Raw genomic sequence first — 21,112 nt, forward strand, 5'->3', positions numbered from 1 at the left:
AAAATACCAAAATTATCTAGCTATATTCCATGTATTACAAAAACCATGTTCCTTCCCTACTCCCAGAATTAAAATCTTAGTTTCAAATGCAAGTTACAGAGCAGCATTTCACTGCATCAACAATACACCAAAAATAGACAAACTGGAAAGCACAGAAAGACTAAGAAAGCTGACACTGTAGAGACTGATTTTTGTTGTCGTTGTTGTTTTTGTTGTTCTTAACTTCCAGCTCCAGTGAATCCCAAGCCACAGAAATGCTTGGACATTCCTTCACCATTCTTATCAGCATCCTGCCTTGTGCCAAAGAAAACAAACATTTTCAGCATCTAAGTCTGCAACAAGGATCACTGTGCCCGAGATACACCACTTTTTAGGAAAGAGAGGTAGGGGTCTCAAGAGAAGAAAGGGAGCTATGGAGACTCTCAAGAATATATTCTCACATTACACAGCCTGCCAGCTTTCAGCTTACAAGCCCATCCAGACCTAAGTAGCTCACACAGAACCACTGGGCGCCTCCATATGGAGCCTTCTGGACTCATGAAAAGCTAGGGAACACCTAGGAGTCAAACATTCATCCAGCCTTGCACTCAACTGATGCCCTAGGTTTTAACATTTATATTTTTCAGATCCTGTACTGCTTAGTGTGTAACTCTGAAACTTCATATAGGCTGTTAGCTACTGTTCTCTCATTCTGGTTAGACATAACAAACCCTCTCTAGGTTTGCACTTCAAGGACACCTTGCTGCCTCAGACACCGAAATATGTAAACTAAAACCTCTAAAGCGGGGGGGGCAAACTTGGGGTAATTACTTCATTGCCTGAAATGGTAATTGGAGAATTAACCCTGATATGCAAATGGCCCAAACTTATAAAAGTGTGAAAAACACGTGACTTGACGTCCATCTTGGGTGGAGCCCTTTGGAGGCTTTTTGACTCCCAAAGTATACCTTTGAAGGCCCTTCAATAAATACCCATTTTGATGCTCTTAATCTTGTCTAGCCTCTGTTTTCAGCTAGCCACTTCAAGGCATCACAACCAATGAACTGCTGCCTCACCTCTTCTTCCAACACTCCTTCAACCCAGATATTGTTACCCTTTATGACATTTTAGGTCCAGTCTCCAATCCTTAACCAATTATTTACAATGTGGTTTCAAACCCATCATAGTCAAAATAGATGAAGGAAATCAAACACATGGGCTACTTCATTTCTTTGTGAATACCACCTACCACTTTGCCTTCTTCCACAAAGCCACTTCCTTAGGGTTTCCACATTCCGATATTTAAAAATTAAAATGTTCCATATTTAGGAGGGGATGATACAAATCAGGACAGCCACTTAGCTGTGCAGAAGCAAAAACAAGTTTTAACCCCAAGAAACGCATAATGCTATATTATCTCATGCAGCAGAAATATGACGATAAAGTCTATCTTTGATAAGCAACTTTTTCATTACACACATTTAAGGAGGTTACAAGTCATACCACAAGCTCAGTATATTATCTTCCCAGACACAAATGTGCACAATTGTACCAGGGAACCTTTTTTAGGAAGGTCTCAACCGACAGTGTCTCTCCAAATATGATTAAAATCTAATCCATTTTCTCCCCCTTAAAGCAGCTTCAGCATGTGTGGATATATAGTTTAAGCATACTAAATCTCCACTTCTAACTTCACAAGTGTAAGTAAACAACAATCCTAAAAATTTTATTGCTCCTACATTTGGGAATACCTACTATTACTTATAACACTTAAGCTTGGCCCTCCCCCAACAAGCCATCTTGGGTACCAGTGCCCCAAAGACTTCAAAAGCTTTTAAAATTACAAATAAAACTTACCAAGACAGAGTTGACTTAGACCTTCAGCTACTAGTAGTATATGCACCTTTTTCTCTTGTTTCTCTCAGTTCCCTTCTAGCATTTGAGATCACATGATTCAGGTAAAATCTTAGTAAACAGCCAGACCACTGTGAAACCCATCACCCTCACAGGTGAGAGGTCCCCTTGGGTCAACAGTTAACTTGGCTCTAGCAGCAAGTTGTTCCTGGCTTCCACCTCCCACAAGCAACAACCCTTCTCCAACACCACCAAAAGCAGTGAAGAGCCACTCAAAATCGAGCTCCTGTCACTGCTTCACAGCAATTCCAACGTTTGGGTTCAAGGGAAAAAGGGAGGGGCCATCAGCGGTATCAACTGCTCCAATGACAGCAATTCCTTGCCAACCTAGACAGCTCTTCAAGGACACAAAGAGCAATCCTTTAAGAAAGCCTCAGGTTTTCTACACATAAACAAGACAGCTGCTGTGGACTACGAAGGTTCTGAAGTCCAGCACCCTAGAAAGCAACTGCAGTGTGGCACTCCCGCCATGGAATTTGTGCTGTAGATTCACACTCAGTGAGTTACCGCCTCACCATCCAAAAACTGTGTGGCTTTGAGCCCCTCCTGCCATGCACTAGACAATTCCCAACATCCCAGACCAGAAGAGATCTCCTATCTTCTACTGTTAGAAGTCAGCTGGCCTATACACATTTATCGCAAAGAGACCTTGAATAGCTTCTCCAGGAAGTCATTTTATACCTGATCAGCACCCCAAAACTATACATGAAACTATTTCTCCACAACACTGCCACACGGGGGTATTTTGGGGCAAGCAGAGAGGGCAGCTGAGGTGACCAGTCCAGCAGGAGGCTGATTTTGCCCATCCCATGCCTTTGCTGCCTGCACCAGAGCAGTTCACCCTCTGCAGACAATAAGCAAAGCTGCGTAAGCAGCCGAGCACAGAAGATGAATGAACCGTGTGACACTGAAGATCTGTGAATTGAAAAATCTAATGCACGAATTAAAATCCATACCCTCGTTCCCCCTCTCCTTTTCCCCCAAAAAAGAAATGTATACAGCAGGACATAAAAGGAGAAATAGAGAGAGGTGGAAAAACGTGGTCTGACACATTGAAAAAAATTGATGGCCTGTCACCCAGACGCTGATGAATATTTTTTACAGGATAAAAATGGCAACCTAGAGTCTAAAAATAAAATGCTGTGCTGCAGACCTGTCTGGTTCAGCAACACCACTGGAATACAAACACACTCCTTTGCTGGTGTATCTTGACTAAGATTTCAAAATAAGAAAAGGAAAAAAAGCACTGTAGAACATATATTCTATTTTCAAGAGGACGGATTTGGCGTTTGTGGGGTGTTTTTTTAGTAAGAATTCAGATTAGCATTATACTTCACTTGCATTGTGTAACTGCCATTAAAAAAAACCCTGCTAAATTTTAAGTGATTGATGAGAAGAGCAGAGTACCTCATGCTGCACAAAGCAATTTTTTTCTTCCCTTCCCCTGACAATTACAATATAAGAACATATTTATCAGTGCTTTTAAACTGTAATTCCAGTAAGCTTTAAAATGTATTTTTAGAATCATGCTGCAGACAGAACTGTGGACATTGCTATTTTGAAACTCACCCCACCCCCAGAGACAGAAAATAAAACCTTTTGCTTCATTCTGTATCACAGTTCAGATTAAAAACGTGCTTAGCTGAGAAGTAAAAATGACTGAATATCATTCAACACTAATTTCTCAAGACTATCCACACTGCAGACAGGCTGCCTTATGCAGTATAGATGCTATTTTTAGCAAGTGATGCAATAGCTGCAAGGGCTCTCCCAGAACCTTTAATTTAAGAGCCCAAGCCATACTAAAATGCGCTTCAAGATACCTAATATCCCTGCACTGTCACCTTCCCATTCTCTGCACCAGCCTACTACCCACACAGGTCACTCCTTTTTAAGTTTAATCTTCCAAGAAAGAGACAGATTTTACATGTGAAGAGAAAATCTGTATCTATACATCCGTCAGCAAACACACCTGCCCTGCACTGTATATGACAAGAAAGTTACACAACACTGTATAGAGATTTTCTGACCTCTTGGTTTTCTATTAAAATACGAAGCAGCTTGGTGAACTTGCTGAATTTTTGTGAAGACTTTGAAAAGCCCACAAAGCTAATACATCTAATCCTTCCCCAGGCTGTTTCCATTCTTGGAGATCTTTTTAGAAGTTCTTGTGTCTAACAGACAACTGTTAAGACACATTTCTGCTAAGTGACTGTTTCAACAGCTAAAAATTCTAAAAAACAAGAAGAGTTCCTGAAATGCTAGGGCTTTTTAAAAATTGTTTTTAAAACAGGATAGGGATTTTCCAACCCTTTGGATCTGTGGATCCTTTCTGTTCTGCAGTAGTCATGTAGACCTCCATGTAACAGTCAAGCTTACTGGTAAGTTTTGCACTGACCCCTTTTAAATTCTGATTCCACCTGCCCCCTCCCAAAAACCCCAGAGTTAATCCCAAAATCAGAACTACCCAAGAAATTACTTTTGTTTAACTTCTTACCTTCAGGGACCCATGGGAGGGGACACCATACAACAGCTCTAAAAAAGCCTTTATGTTTTGAATGGGTGGTCATGGTGTGTGTTATATAAATCCATGAGCCCGACCTGCTGCCCTGTAGAGTTTGAGTCCTTTGGTTATTAACACAGGCAGGGGACATGTAAGAGCTCTTACCTCCTATTTCAGACCATCCATTTATCAGTCATTGCCAGAACTTTGGGCTCAGGAGAAATTCCTATATGTGTATCATGTTCCCAAGTTTTACACCTCAGCTCCTATAGTGCACTAACAGATTGTGAGAGAGCAGGTATTAAGATGGCTCCGGGCACAGCAAAAGCATTTGCTTTGTGTAAGGGTATTTCCCAAGATCTTTCCCTCTTCGTGAGTTCTCATCATGCCACATACCATGCAAGAAAGACAGAAGCAGGAAAGCTTGACAAAACTTCTTGTTTGAAGCAGTAAAGGTCTGCCTCGCCACCACCCACACAATGTATTCACTTCCTCTCCCTCCAACACAAGCATTGGGGAAGCCAATGTCAGCAGAATTCATAAGATCTCCAGGCTATCAGGGAAAAAGGAATCCAACTGCAAAGAGGTGAGACTTGGAGAGATTTCATTCTCCCTTCGAGATCCTGACTGCTCAGAAGTAGAACAGAAGTTGAGCAGAAAGACATCCAGTGATATTTTATTCATTTTGGCTAGAAGCAACATTAAAACAAGCTGTACACTGAGAAGGTAGCATTAGCTCTAGGGACACAGAGGTACGAAAATAAGGATTCTGCAGAACAGCTGAAGTGGCAACAAAACTCATGCCCAAACGTGTAACCTGCTCAAGAGTAAGACAGCTGAAGCACAGAGACTTCCATATCTGATGCCCCTAAACAGCAAGATGGGAAGCATCACACTGGAATTTTACAGGGCCTTGTGAAGGTATCAAGAGGATAACAGCTGCAGAATGCAAGTTCAGGCCCTTCAATGCATATACAGCAGGAAACAAGTGTACAAATGTACATCAGCTTCACTCCCGCATGGCAGGAGCAATGACAAGCCAGAAGAACAGACCAGTTTCCATAGCCAGTTCCTCACAGTTTTACTGAGTCTAAATAAGAGCACAGAAGCCACATAATATGTGTCATGTTAGACATAGAAATAAGAAACATTAGTGTCATAAGAGGCTGAAAGAGCTGCTGCCATGTCACCCAGCCCACTGCTCCTCACTCGAGGCTGCAGAACTGTGGGAGTGCAGGACATTCACAATCCTTATTACATCTGTGGTCAGCTTGTCTAGGGTAAATGCAGACTGAAACTAATATGACCACCAGAGGTGAAAGCCTCCAGCACTTAAAATGGATAATAAAATGGAAGGGTTTAGAATAAGAAGCCACCTGAGCTAATTAGCAAAGTAGTTCACATTAAGCAAGAACCAACATCATCTTGTTTAGAGAGACAGTATCGGATCTTCTAGTAGAACATTATGCTTCTGTTCTCATGACTGGAAACATCCAAAATTTCAAGTCACCCAAATCATCAGTTCCCAAGGACAAAAAAAGGTGGACTGACCATTTAAGCTGCCTGTTGCTATCTAAGACACAAACCAACATTCAATTTGACCCTTCCTTCCTTCTCCCTTGCTATTTTGGAATGCAGAATCTGTGCAATCTTATTCGAACCAACAGCTAAAGTAGTTCTTCTGGGGAGGAGGAAAACACCCCTCAGGGTGTCCCCTTTCGCAGGTTCAACCATGACTATACGTACACCCAAGATCTACAAGAAGCTCATAAGCATGTTTATGCTATGCTAGGAATGGCTCTAAACATTTTATAATCCCTAACATTAAATAACACCTTTATTTCTGTTAAAAAGTGGAGCCCTCTCAGATGTACTGGAAATAGTTACTCATGGCTTGTTAGAGGCAAAGATGGCTTCAGGGGTATATTTAGTAGATAATGTTCTGTTAAAAAGATGCGAAGAGAAGCACAGATAAAAGATGCCATAGCTGGCAAGCCTTTATTCAGCTGTCAAGATCCTATAAAGGCAAGCCTTAAAAATATAGAGAAGCAGCACTAGAAGAATTTAAATTTCTGCTATCTTTGAAAGTTACCTAATTATGATGAGAAACAATCTACTCAAATAGATGGTTCATACAAACAACAACCCCCAGGAATTAAAGTTGTTGAAAAGCCATTAAACTTATCTTCAAGATAACCCTGCCTACAAGTGTGAGGTACTCCGCAGTATGCTGTTTCTCAAGCCCATGTTTTGCATTCTAGCCTTTGCACTGGAAGAAGACACAGAAAGGGAATTTAGCTTAATCTGGAAGTGACCCGATCATGTCGCTTTGGGGCACCGCAGCCGCGGTGGAGCCCAGCCCGAGCCGCACCTTCCCGAGCAGGACGCGCCTCTGTCCGCACTGAGCGCTCTCAGCAGCGCCCCCTGCCCGCGGCCGGCGCGGCAGCGGCGAGTGCAGCGCTGCTCAATCGAGCCCAGCCCACCATTCATAAAACGGGGGTCGCGCAGCGCTCAACGGCGGCCGTGCGCTGCTGGAAACCGAGCAAATCGGAACACCGCTCTGTATTTTTTCACCCTAAAATATATATACAGCTCCAGCTAAAATGAGCGTATTTGGTAAGTATTGCTCCACAGAAGTCCCTTCCTTCCGTCCCACGCTCTTAATTACATTCGCTTCAATTAAGTATTTCTATCCATGGGGGGGGGGGGGGGGGGGGGGGAAGATGAATAATGTTAACACGCCCAAGTTAATCAACTTAGAAGGCAACAGTTGCCTCCTGAGAAATGCACTCGATAAATTACCATCAAGCATTCGGGAGACTCTTACGTTAAAGCGCTCTAGAAATCCTTGACTGTTTTATTCGTATCGGCACTGTTTTGCAATAGGTGTTTGCCTTAAAGATTTAAGGAAGAACTCGGGCAACACTGCCTTTGCCTTCCCGTTACTAAATAAAGAAACGCCCACCGATGCTTTCTATATTTCACTCCAAGCCCTTGAAAACTTGCAGTATTTCCCCCGGTGGAAAACTCCCCAGATTTTCCCATGGAAACGAGGCTCCCACCATGCCTCCTTAAATGTTTCAGCTACGATTGATTCGATGCACTTTCTTCTCCCTGGCAGAGCAGGGAGGCAGAGGAAGCGCCTGCGGGCACTGCATGGGCTGGCGGAGGCTGCCCCGGCCCCCCCCGGCCGCACGTGGACTAGCCAGTGTCCCTGGCAGTATCCCTGTCACGCGAGGCGGCCGCGCGCCCCCGGCCCCGGGATGGCGGCTCCCAGGGAGCGGCCGTGAACGGCGGCCCCGCCGATCCCTTGCCCGCCCGGGAAACTTCGGGAAGAGGACACGGGAAGCGCTCCCCCGCCGCCGCCCGGCTCACGGACGGGGTAGCCCGCCGCCTCTCGGGGCGGGAAGCCGGGGCGCCCCGGGAAGAGCGGGAATGTGGGCGGAGGAAGCCATGCGCTCCCGGCAGGGCTCACACTGGCTGGCCCCACCACCGCCCCGCAGGGTCTGCGAGCCGGCCCCCGTGATGGCCCCAGGCGCTTCTTAAGCGGAGCGGAGGGAGCGCGTTATGTCACCGGTTAGGTAACGGCGCGGGAGCCGCCGCAGTGACGGCACCACTCCTCCTCCTCCGCCCCCTCTCGCCGCGGCCGGGGCGGCTGAGGTGAGGCGGCATTAACCCTTGGCGGGGGCGGCTTTCCCTCGCGGCCAGCGGATGCCCCGGGAGCGGGGCGGGCTTCCCCCGCCGCCCACCGGCGGCAGCGGGGAGCGGGGCCGGTGCCGCCGGGAGGGCGGCGGGGCGGCCCCGAGCGCCCGCACCTCCGGCGCGCCCTGCGGACCAGCAGGGGGCGCTGCTGCGCCGCGGCGGGCGGGCGGGCGGGGGCGGACAGACGGACGGACGGACGGACGGACGGCCCGGGGCGCCGGCGCGCCCTGCGGCCGCTGCCCCGTGCCCACGCGTGAGGCCCGGCCCGGCGTGCCAGGAGCACGCCCTATTCCCGGACACTGATCCCAGCACGCCCGCGTCACCGGCGCACGGGGCGATCGGCGCCCTTACACTAAGCACGCACGATCTCGGGGCGCAGGATCCCCGCTCCCGGCCGGCGGCCGGCATTGCCCGAGCGCCAGGCTTCCAACAGGACCAGCGCGGAGCCACCAGCGCGCCCAGCCCGGGCCAAGCTGAGCTGAGGCTCAGCCGAGGGCATTCCCCGCATCCCTCGCTGCCACCTGCCCCACGGGTCTCCGCAGCCGGCCTTCACACAGGATCCTCCCACAACAGAGGACTCGCCCTTAGCTCGCGGCCAGCAGCCCTGCGTACTCCTGTCCCAAGCACAAGACAGCAGGACACACGCCCGGCAGAGAGAAGGACTCCGGGCCGGCCAGCCCGCACCACACATGGATTTCAGGTCCCACTGAGCCCCGGCTCCATCAGGGAACACTGGCACAGACACAGAACTATTCACCTTGTCCCTGACAAAGTGGAAACTTCTATGCAGAGTTATACCAAGAATGCAGCACTCCCCTGTCAAGATCCACCACAACCTCCTTCCAAGGTCTTCACTGCAATCTCTCCAGTGCCCTTTTTCATTTACAGAGTCCACTCAAGCAAATGGTGACAGGATTCTTCAGCTTGTCCCAAGCAAGCAGACCAGCAGCCATAGCTCAGAAAAAACATAGCCCAGAGGAATTTTCAGCAACACCCCCTATCCACAGATGCAATGCTATAAAGGGAAAACAGCCTGCACCAACTGCCAGGATGCTCTGGAATGCAGCATGCACAGGTTGCACTGCTCTGGCTCCCTGATTGACTTCAGGTACCTCCGGCCCCATCTCTCTTCTACTTGCTGCTTTCCTTCCTTTTTTGACACCCCATTCTTGCAGCCCTCCTATCCCAGCTTCTCAAGGACTCTTTGATTTAGAAAACTTTGTAGGTTCCACAGCAGAGAAGATTTTCACTAGTGCTTCCCCAACTCCTCTCTGAGTGGGACTGAGGGCCAACTATTGAACTTCTGTCTCTGGTCCAAGAGAAAAGCCTCCTTTAGAAGTCAGGCACTAGGAAAAGCAATGGAGGTTGTTCTTACCACATCTGCATAGACTGATCTTGGTACCTTTAGTCCACTGATCAGAACCAGACTGACAAAACAGCTTTATTATCCACAAGTCCTTCTAGCCTCTCTCCCAAAAGACCTGTAAAAATTGCACAAAGCTCCCCCCCGCCAATGGGGCCTGTGCCAGCATCTCTGGTGCTCTCCTTCAGGTCCTGTAAACCCTTCTTACATGTTCAGACAGCCAGTGCCACCTCACCAAAACACTGCTGTCCCACAAGCACCAGGACACACTCACGGGACAAACACAGGCCAGCTGGGGCACAGCATAGTCTGGTTACAGGCCAAGCAGGCCATTGCACATGCAAACTGTCACAGCACTGAATTTAGGTGCACCATTCCTGCTGAAAATTGCCATTGTGGCTAGAGGAAGAAGCTTGCATCAAAGGAACTAAGACACCTCAAGGAAGAGGAGGGGAAAAAAAAAAAAAAAAAAAAAAAAGCTTTTTAAGAACATGACCACTGCTCCAGGATTTAGGAATAAGGGCAAACTTCAGACTGCAGAAAATCCACAGCTGGTAAGAATATGTGCATATAGTACCACACTGGGCATTAAAAGTTTTGATCAGCATCCCTTACTTACATGCATCCCATAGTACTAATTCCCCACAAAGTAAGGCTTTAAAATGAATATATAAACCAACTTCTACAGTAAAGGCTATTTTAAAACAATATGCATTTATGAGAAAAGATCTATTGTTACTCAAATCTGCTTCCTCACTTTGTAGAGAATTTATGCTGGAAGTCAGTTTGAGGAGACAAATTCTAGGTTAGTGCACAAGAAACACAGTTTCAATCCAAAGCTTACTAACAGTGACTGAAACAAGCTAGTCTATGCTGGAACATCACACTAACATTTTTCTGAACAAATGCATTATTTTCAAATGTTGCCAAGGCAATGTTTTACATTGGAAATTCTACACTTTGATTCCACAACCAGCAACAGCAACTAAGTGACAAATCCAGCTGGGATGAGATGCTACCAAAATTCTGCATAGCTGGCAGGTTGAAAACCCATCTCTTTCATTTTAGTAAAATTTCTTGGCTTACAAAGACTTTCAATTAACAGATTCCCACCCCACCATTTTCAAACACTGTGAAGCATCAAGAATTTGGTTACCAGAGTAAGAGTTTGAAATACAGCCAAGCACAACCAGTCTGACCCCAAGGACAAGGTCACAGGAAGAACAGAATACTATAAACTATTGTAGAAGGAATGACAAAGAGGTTTATTTCTTCAAATTAATACCCCAGCTATCAAAGCAATACACCACCATTATCCTAGTCTTTGAAAAGGAAAGGAGCTAGTTAAAACCTGTTAGCAGGGTCTTCCAAAATCATACTCTGCTCTCATAAACAATCCTCTCAAACACACAAGAGGTACACGCCACCCATCTTGACCCACAAAGAACCAAGCAAAACAAGACTTTGGAACAGCCCACCAAGATGGGGCCAAGCAACAGAACTGACAACAGGCTCCTCCTGCAGTTTTAGGCTCAGTTTCAGCCAGCTTAGCTGCAGGATGTCATCCAACCACTCATGCCTACCTGCTTCCTCAGCATCTGTTTGCCAATCGCTTTTCAGGCAGCTCAGAAGCTGACCCCAGCAGCTTCTTCCTTGGTTGGGTCCTCCTTGCAGAGTTAGAGGTCAGCCACACAAGCAGACCTCACCAACACCACCACCACACATTGAGCAAGGCAACGTAAGGGAAGCAGCAAGAGCTCCCAGCCAGTGACCAGAGCAGCAGCAATTCTTTTGGCAGCAGCCTGGTCTTGGAGCAACTCAAGCTGACCACTGGGCTCAACTGTATCTTCAACATACAGTTCCGTAATACTGCCAAGTTTCCCTTCTGTTGCACCAGCACTGGAATTCATATGACCAAAGCAGTCTATGGAGCATAAATAGCCCCAAGTGACTTATTTTCTGCAGGGCACACTCCTCAACCAGACCAACATCACAGCTATCATAAAGAGGAAAAAAGCAAGACGAGAGCTCTCCATCTACCTTCTCTCTCTCTCTGCACCAAACTTTTACATCAGAAAGCCATGATGTAAAAACACACACCCACTCTTGGGACTGAAGGCATCTCATTTATAAACTGACACAATGTGAGAGTGTCAGCAAACTGATTCCAGTGCAAAGGAACATGAACAAGGCTCTGGAGGTTAGAGTGAACACCCAAGGTGAAGAACCAGTTCACCAAATGGAGTATTCTAGATCAAAATCTAGGAACCAACACCAAGTCACGGAGCCCCAAAAGTTTTGCCATAGATCTGGGTCTACCAGGACAAAAAGACTGAGATAATGAGTTTGTATCAGGACAGGTAACTTGCCTTTAAGCACACCTGCAAGTTGACAGGAGTACACATCCCTTTCTGCCATGCCACACAAACACTGGGTTGGACACGTAGGACAATTGAGGGCAGAACAAACTGCAAGACATCCTAACTCTAATCCCTTGTTCAACTACTGACAGAGCAGCAGCTTCTTCCAGCAGAGCAGTGACCCTTCACTGCCCTATCCTTGCTGCTTCTCTCTCCTGTTAGAGATCTGACTCGTGAGCCATGCTGAATCCATGCTGTGGGGGTGAAGAGCTCTTTGGCAGATGGAACTGAGACAGCAGGAATACTGGGCATATACGCCTCTTTCAAGAAAAAAATATTTACGCAAAATAATAGAGACTAACAAGTTTACAGATTAAGCATCTTTGCTGGCAGGATAAGAAGGGAAGGGAGCAAAGGGGCAGAAGCCTATGGGAAACACGTCTTCCAGAGACTTCAGAACAATGGAAGAGTTTTGGAGAAACAGATCAGCCAGTCACAGATGAGGAATGTGGAAGTGGGACTTGTTGGAACAAGGATCCAGTGGTGAAGTAGAGTATGGAGAAGAGCAGCATGCAAGCATAAGCAAGTGTTGGTTGGGTAACAGCAGCTGCACAATTGGAGATAGTTCTCTGCCTTCTACTTTCTGTACCTATATGCATCCTCCCACACATGTGCAAACCTCTCCATCTAAAAGCAGGGACTAGATACCTTGTAAGGAGACCAGATTCTTTAGTCTCTGCACAACAGTTTCTTCCCCTCAACAACAAAAACCTTTGTCCCATTGAGCTTATTCCCCTTCTCTCCCATTCCCCTTCTCTCACTACACCTTTTCTCCCTTTCTGCTTCTGTGGTAGTCTTCTAACATACACAAAAATCCTTTGGGAAAATTGTGCTGATTAACAACCCTAGAGCTGAGCTCCTCAAGTCTGCTCTTCCTTGTCCATTAAATATAGAGCTCCTCAAGAAAAGGAAACACAGCTGTCCCTCTGGCATGACTGATGGAATACACCCTTTAGAATATGTGGCTCACAATTGCTTAAGAGGAGAAAATAGAAGGGAGGTGTAAAAAACAAAAAAATACCAAAACGTGCAACCAAAACCAAATCTGTACCGTCAACCAGTAAGTTCTGCACATATACAGACCATGCCTGAACCTGAGCCACCCAGCTGTCTCCCACAACTGACAAGCAACTGAATCATGAGAGAAACACAAGAGAACCCTCAGGAGAGAAAGAAGCAGGAAGGATAACAAAAATAGGAAAAGAAGTACAAGAAACAATGGGACAGGCACTATTTTCCCTGAGGCTCGGCTTCTGGACATCTCAACTCCAGTTTTAAGAACTGCTTAATAAGAGGTTTCTTTCAAAACCTACAACTAAACCCCAGGCTTTTAGGTGTCACCATCTGCTGCTGAGGGCAATGGAGTGGATTAGAAGCTCAGTAGGAAATTTTGCATATAGCTCTCTTCCCATGTTAGCTGGAGACGTTTATATTGTGGAAAAGGATTTCAGCACTTGCTAATGACTCACCCAGTGGGTGATGGTGCACTGCTCTAGACTTTAATTCCAGGAATCTGGGAACTTGCATAGATTTGAAAAACAATATATTATTTTAAGGTTAAATCAGGAGTCAAAACCCAGCAGATTTAAAGTAGAATTATTTTGTGCAATTAAATGTACTACAGGGGAAGGAACCTGAATTGCCCTAATTCTAGCATTTTTAGATATTAATGTACTTAATCTGAAAAATCTTCTGCTTTTCTCTCAGAACCCAGGTTTCCTAAAACTCATCAGTAAGTGAGCCCCAGAAGTCATCTGAAGCTAGACACAGCAACTTAGGTAAGTGATTAAACCATGCAAGCCAAACACATGGATGCTTTACCTACTAGTTACAGTGTTTATCCCACATGTGCTTGTAAACAGGCCTAAAGAATCACATTTGGCATTTCTGTTAGAATATTCAGGAAAGATACTTTCTCAGTGTTATCCCTTACATAGCAGAGATGGTCATCCTCACCCTATGGATTAGGAATTAATATATTCATAAAACCAAGAACAACGTGTTTCACCCACCTACCAAAAAACAATTCCTAGGTGGAGAACGGCTGCAGTTTTCCCAAAGGACACTCATCTCTGCCCTCAAACCCTCAGGGCCTCCTGCCAGCTTACTTGCTCCTTACACGGGAGTGCATTTACCCAGCTGGCACTAACACCCAGCATAATTCCAGCTGGGACTTCCTCGCTGAAGACACTTGTGTGCTCACCACTTCTACACAATGCCTTTCCTTGCCATCACCAGGGCACCTCATAGGTAATTCCCAGAGGGAGGGAAGTACACTGGCTGAAAGAGCAAAACAAAGAAACTGGAGCAAGATATTACTCTAGATTATATCCTTGTACAAATTCTCTAGTTTTAAGTAATCAGTTTCCATTACAAGTATTCCTACTTTAAAACACACAGAAGATTGGGAGAATGAGCTAGCTTAAAAGAACACAGCTATACATCCCCAAGTTAATAAATTGTCAAGCATTTCTCTCTCAGGCTGTTTATGGGTATTCTTTTCACCTTAACACAAACATCTGTCCTCCACTCACCATTAGCTGGTGGGGTTTTTTTGCAGGTGGAGAAACCATACTACAGCATCTAACCCTCCTCCACATACATCTCTCTGCTCCTGCAGCTAAACATGGCAAAGTCTGTTCATGTTCTGAATCAAACTGCAGAGCTGTAGATTATGAGCTTGGTTGCTGCTGAGGCTGCTCGTGCCCACACATACACATTTGGTGTGCTGGCAACAAGCCAGAAGAGAAGGGCTGAAGTCCTTCAGCGAGGACACAGCAGAACTGGGACTCTGGACAGCTGGGCTCTGAGTAGTTGCTCTCCCTCTACTCTTCTGACCAGAGAGTGCAAGAAGAAGCACTTAATGCAGTAAGTGTTGAGCAATCCTACTAAGCAGAGGTTTAAACAGTCAGTAACATCATGTGCAAATGAAAACACCCGAAAGAAGTAATCAAGCACCAGAAAGAGAGAAAAATTGTAGAAAACAGCAGAGTATGGTTCATTCCTTTATACTGTCCAGGAAGCAGAACTGATTTTGGGGTATGTTAATAGCTGTAGCCTATGTTAAAAATACTAGAGAGCCTCCCTGACTCACCAAGAGCTGCAAGGTCTCTGTAGGAGTTACGGCCCCCCCAAACACCACACAGTGCGAGCTACCGAGTGTAGAGAAACAGGGTCAGAGATCCCACTTCTTCTGGGCTGCTCTGGAAGAGCATCGTTTGCTCAGTCCAACAAAGCACAGGCTGGAGGGATACACTGACAGAAGTCTTCTAATGACAAGCTATGAGTAGGACTGATGACTAAAGGCAGCTAATTTTTTCACTAGAGAAAATTTAGGATGGATACTTGGAAACATTACATGGCAAAAAGGAAAAAAAAAAACCCATACACACTGGAGCACCGTACTCCTGGGAAGTACAGACAGGATTAGGACGCTTGAATCAGACTGTTCTCTGAGCCACTCCTCAGTGCAGTAACCCTTCAGAAGCACTTTGCAAATAGCCATACAAGAAAACAAAACATGCTCTGAGTTCAGGCTGCACATTTCACTTGAGCAGTCACAATCACAAGTTAGTTTACAAGCAAGCTGGCATATTTTCACACATTCTTGACAGTACTTTTCAGGTTAACAAGTGTCATGCTTTATTTCATACAAGGGTATCGTCCAGAATTGACAACAAGGCCAGAAGACCTTCACCATGGACCTGAAGTGCTGAAGACGATAAATCCCTGAATAAGTGATTCAGCTAAAGAAGCAGAGATAACCAAAAGCTCCCCCCAAAGCTCTGCACACACCAGCCAAGCACTCGTGTGCAGGGATAACGGGGAGCTGGGCAGAGCCTCTCCTCTCACATCTTGCAGGGAGAGCAACACTCAGAGAGGTTGAAACGCCCTCCCCCTCCATTTCCCTACTAATTACACCCTCACCACGCATTGCTCCAGGGTGGCTGTTTAAATCTGCAACAGTGAATTGTGACATGGTCTGTCAACTATCTATCACTGCAAATTGTGAAACACCTGCAAAGCAAGACTGCATTCGTTTGTCCAACAGGGGTTGAAACTCGCTTGCAGAAAACTAAGAAGCTTTAAGGTAACAACTATTTCACTCGATGCTAAGGAGTCTGAAAAATGACACTGCTTGTGAAAGCTGCTCAAAGTCATCAACAATTAGCACCTGGTCAGCAGTAAAGTGAACGTCCTTTGTATGGAGTTCTTAAATTGTAACTAAAATAATTTACCATCTGACTTATTTCATTAAGGATATCCCAAGAACTTTATAAGGATCAGGGTCTGTTTCATAAGACACCATTTTTAGGGACTGCAGAAAGCATAATCTTACAGATGGAATCTAACTCAAACCATTTACAAGCACAAAATCCAGCTAGTCACTTCTTCCTCTTTACGTAAGCACCACTTCTTATTAATTTAATAATATTATTGATAAGGTCTGAGTTACAGAGCTTGCTATTACCCCAACTTACTAGTCAACAAGAGTCTGGGAATCACCCCCATATTCTTAGTTTTTAAAAGACCTGACTGTACAGACACAAGTATCTACTCCACTGCTCATGTACTCAGTTGCATACATTTTTCATGCCTCCCTCAGTGGCCCTGGTACACAAGCTGCTATTTTTAGATGCTGGACTACGTGTAGCCCTTGTCAAGTAAAAGAAGCCAATAAGAAGGCAGAGAGGGTCACCCAGCTTTGCTGCTGCTCAAAAAAGTTTTTGTTAAATATTTACACAGGAAAAGAATGGTTTAAGACTGAATAAGGGGGGTTTTGCCTAAAATCAAATTACAGAAAGTTAGAGGCAGTTGAGAGCACCATCCTGATTAACGACCTCTCACAAATTCTTTTTTAAGAAATCTAGAGCAAATTGCCCACATTTAGTTAATTTTGCATGTTAGTGAATAAACTCCAAGAAGCTTAATTAAGGCAAGCTCATCTTCACAAATGTTTGTTGGCCCAAATACAACTGTACAGCTGTATTCACCACATGAGAAAGCATCACCGCTATCAGAAATCTTGTAACCACTAAATGTATGATTATTCAACCATGACTCTGTCAAAGGCACTGAGGGAAGAAGTGGATACTTTTCTAAGTCACTGTGAGGCTTGAAAGAAAGCAGGACTTTTCTTCAAGTGTCACATGGCCAATCACACAAACAAAATAAACTTTGTTTCCAATTAACACATTGCTTCAGCTACAACAAACTGGGGGGAAAAAACACATTTATCATCAAAATATTTGCCATGTTGAGACAGGAAAAAAAGAAAGAAAAATATTAAGTATCCCCACAACCAAGTACTGACACAACCAAGATGTTAGATGCTTTACAACACCAGATCAATCCAACTTGCACTGACAGTATGTTCTGAATATACAAAGTTGATTATCTGCATATACTGAATTGGTCTGATCCCACAGCTGACCCTGCTCCAAACAGGAGGTTGGACTACAAGCCTCCTGTGGTCCCTCCCAGTCTAAATTACCATAGAATTTTGAATTCATTTCACCAAGTTACTGAAGGGAAGGAGCAGAAAAACAATTTCATGTTTTCCAGAAAAAGAGGCAGCTTCCTAAAATAGGAGACATGGCAACTCTCCAAATGGGAGCTATAACAGCAGCAGACAGTTCCCTGCTCCAGACACTCTGTACTCCAGAATACACCCAATTTTCAATGGCAGAGAAGCAAGGTGGCTGCCTGCCACTACCATCAATGGGAGAAGAATAGGACTCTCATCCAACCTAAGGAAATACCACTATGGATCACTACCATCAGCACTACCAACAGATCTGTCTGCCTAGAGGAAGGCAGGAAAACAGCCACATCTTGGCTGTATTCTTGGTGAATTCAGAATGACTCCTTGGCACTCTGGCCCTGTTGAGTGTGTGGTTTATTTAGCTACATTGTTTTTCAGTCACAGGAGCTGTTATTCTTATCTTCTTTTACCAACTTATGAGGCACATTAAAGGTAGAACATTCAACGTGGGAGTTTTCACTGTATACTCTCTCAAGATGCACCCAGAAATCTCCCATTGAGACATGCACCCAACTTCCATAGTGTACTTCACTGTACAGTAGCCAAAAAGCAAGCCAGATGCAAGTTATATGGATAGAAAACCAGAAAAGCTGCATCCGGACTTTCGCACATAATTGTGACTGTAGAAAAACTAATTTTTTGTCAAAAGAGATGCTATTTCAAGTAGTACAAACCTAATTTTCCCAGAGTACATGACCAGTTCACATAGTTGTTCTTCCTCCTCATGTCCCCTCCTTCTACATACCAGACAGAGCATAGACAGAAGCAATTCCATACATACATCCAAAAAAACCTCTGAGAAAACAGGGAAAGAATTTGCAACCCAATTTCAGACATGCAGAAGAGCTAAAGGGCAGTAAGAAGTCCTTCCAAAAGGACTTGTGGTTTAGGGTTTTTGTAAAGTTGCTTTCTATTTGTGCACTAGAAAGAATACATTGACACAGTAACTACAGCAGCCAATTTGCATCAAAAACCACTGGTTATTAAAATACCAGAAAAAAAGAGGAAATGCACTTCTTCCTACAGTATGACTTAGTAATTTGCTAATTCTCAAGGTGACCCAACATATCTGCAGCTATGCCTCCATCCTCCTTTCCATGAGAGGGAACAGAGATCCTGGCCAGCCACAATATACTTCAGGGCAAACCACCCCAGTGCTTATTCAGACTAAGACAACCTCTCTTCATTTCAGCTGGAGACTACAGCAGCTGCCCCAATAAAGCAGCATCTCACCTGCATCAGCTGCACACAGAGGACACACAACAGCTAGCTCATGATGGCCACACATCTTCCTATAGTGACAGCAGGCACCATCACCCTATTTCTCCATTCTCCTTGACACTGCAGCAGTGCTCCCACTTTAGAGCAGAGCAATAAACAGGGAATTTAGCTGTGCTGCCAGTGCTCCTCTTCCTCCTCGCCTTGAAGATCACAGTCGTGGCAGAGAAAGAGCAATTTCTGTGAACAGCCATTGGCCACATGCAGTGGCCTGCTGCTGCCTGCACTTGTACAAAACAGTGACAGAGGACATTTGTACTGCAGTTCTCTGGATGTTTGAGGATGTGACTGTGGGAAGATCTGCTGTCTACAGTTTGCGGTTCCAGCTGATAAGCTGGCATTTGGCTCAAGCACTGCAAACTTCCATGTTTGCGACAATGCAAAACGAGCTCAAGTGGTCACCAAGACTTCTGTGATGCACCACAAGTCAGCAGGCAACTGATAATTACATTCATTGTACATGTACATACATGATACATTCAAAACCAACATCAGAAGGTCAAAGAGGGTTTGGGTGTCCTGTGCCAACTGTATCTTTAACAGGCATAACACTTCTCCAGCTGAAAGGGAAACCTGGGCCTTAGTCATTTGTACGTAAAGCTGTAACTTGTCCAAGACACTGCTGCAGCATTTCAAGCCTGTGTACATACAGGGCTCAGGACATGCTCTGGCATTATGTATGCTGCCAGTAGCAGCGCTGGTTTTCTGGTGTCTCACACAAGCAGACATCCAACTACCCAGCCATATGTTCATATACAAGTTCGGTGTTGGCTGCAGCAGAGGCTATGGGGGAGCACTGTCATAAGCCAATGGACCAGCTTGTTGCAGGACTGCTCTACCTACAGGTCTGACACCTGCAAGCAGCTGCAGCAGCTGAGCACTTGATGTCCTCCTACTCCCCTTGAGGGAAGGAAGTACCTTTTGCAGCCTTTTAAACTATCATCTCATCTTAAACTCACACCTCTTACACTTTACAATTATTTTTGTGGCCCACTTTATCAATTCCCAATCAGGCACAGGACTTGCCCTTCCCACTGACTTTGGCCAGAATGGATTTGAAAATTCCCTTGGCCTGATCTGTTGCACTGGCAGAGAACCCCTCATCATTACTTACAGGCCACAGGGGAAGACTCAGATGGAAGAAATTGTTTTTCCCCAGCGTGGCTCCTCTGACCAGGAATCGAAGTACTGAGAAAAGTTAGAGCAGCGTAGCACTGAAAATACCCTGGTAACAGCCTCTGCTGTAGTTCCACAGCGCTCCTGTATTTCTGGGATGCCAGCTAAATGCTGTCGCCACCCCTTCCCTGCCACCGCCACTGTCACCCCCTCCACAGGGAGGGCCAGTCGTGCTTCAGTCCCTTCCTGAGCGCGGCCCGGGACCGAGGAGGGGTCGAGCTGCAGGAGCAGGCGGAGCTGGCACAAGTTCCGCGCCGCTCCGCCGTCTGCCCGCCGCTCTCGGCGGGGCTCTTCCCTCGCCCTACGGCCCGGCGCTTCTCCCGGGGCAGCCGCGGCTGCCGCCGTTCGCCCGCTGCTCCCGGTGCGGGGCAGGGGCCGCGCGGCCCCCGGTTCCCGCTGCGCCGGGAGCGGCCGCGGCTCCGGGGGCGGCGGGGACGGGGCGGGCCTGACGTCAGCGATGAGGTGCGAGGCCGCGCGCAGGGGGCGGCGCGCACCGACCGGCCGCGCTGGGAACTGCGGAGCGGCCCCGGCTGCGCGGCCCCGGAGCCGCGCTGCGCGCCCGGCCGCCCCGGAGACACCAAGTTCAAACACGCCGTGCCCGCCCGCCCGCCCACAAGTCCCAACACTGGGCGCTTCTCTCAGGACCGACCCGACCGGCGCGCTCCGGCCCCGCAGATTTCGCGGGGAGCGTGAGAGCGGCACCCGGCTCGGCGGGGGCGCGCCCGGCAGAGCAGCGGAACGCGCCGGCCCTCAGCGACTGCCCCAGACCGGCCTGCCCCGGACCCGGCTGTTCCCCCCGGGCGCTCCGCCAAACTGCCCCGGTCCCCGCCGCCCGCGCCCCCCTCGCTGCCGGGCTGAGGCCGCTCCTCCGCGAGGTCCCTACCCCGGCCCGAGGAGGACACCGGAGAAAGAGCCGCGGCGGGGGCGGCCGGGACGCGCACTCACCTGCCCAGGCGCCCAGCGCCGGCCCCACGGCGGCCGCGCCGCTGCCCAGCACCCAGACGCGGAGCCCGGCCAGAAGGCGGTACGAGGCCAGCGCCGCCGCGTAGAGAGCGCCCAGCGCGCCCACCCAGTAGAGGAGGCCGGCGGCCGGGAGCGCGGCGGGAGCCACCATGCTGCGGAGGCTGCCGCGGCCGGACTGAGCCCTCCCGGCCACCGCCGCCCCGCAGCCGTCACGGCGCCCGCCCCCGCCCCGCCGCGATTGGCGGAGGGGCCGCTCAGCCACCGGGTAA

The 21,112-nt window shown here is 47.1% G+C and overlaps 1 protein-coding gene across 1 annotated transcript in view; it reads right to left on the reverse strand.

Annotated features, from left to right (window-relative positions):
• The window catches only part of HSD17B12 (hydroxysteroid 17-beta dehydrogenase 12), an 83,965-nt gene extending 62,929 nt beyond the window's left edge, over positions 1–21,036 (reverse strand). Inside the window, exon 1 of the mRNA XM_039552092.1 lies at positions 20,826–21,036. Within this exon, the coding sequence (XP_039408026.1) occupies positions 20,826–20,994 (169 nt within the window). The 5' untranslated portion in view covers positions 20,995–21,036. The remainder of the gene's footprint in view (positions 1–20,825) is intronic.
• Positions 21,037–21,112: the final 76 nt, after the last annotated feature.

Source organism: Corvus cornix, chromosome 5 (genome assembly GCF_000738735.6).
Source record: "Corvus cornix cornix isolate S_Up_H32 chromosome 5, ASM73873v5, whole genome shotgun sequence".
Lineage (NCBI taxonomy): Eukaryota > Metazoa > Chordata > Aves > Passeriformes > Corvidae > Corvus > Corvus cornix.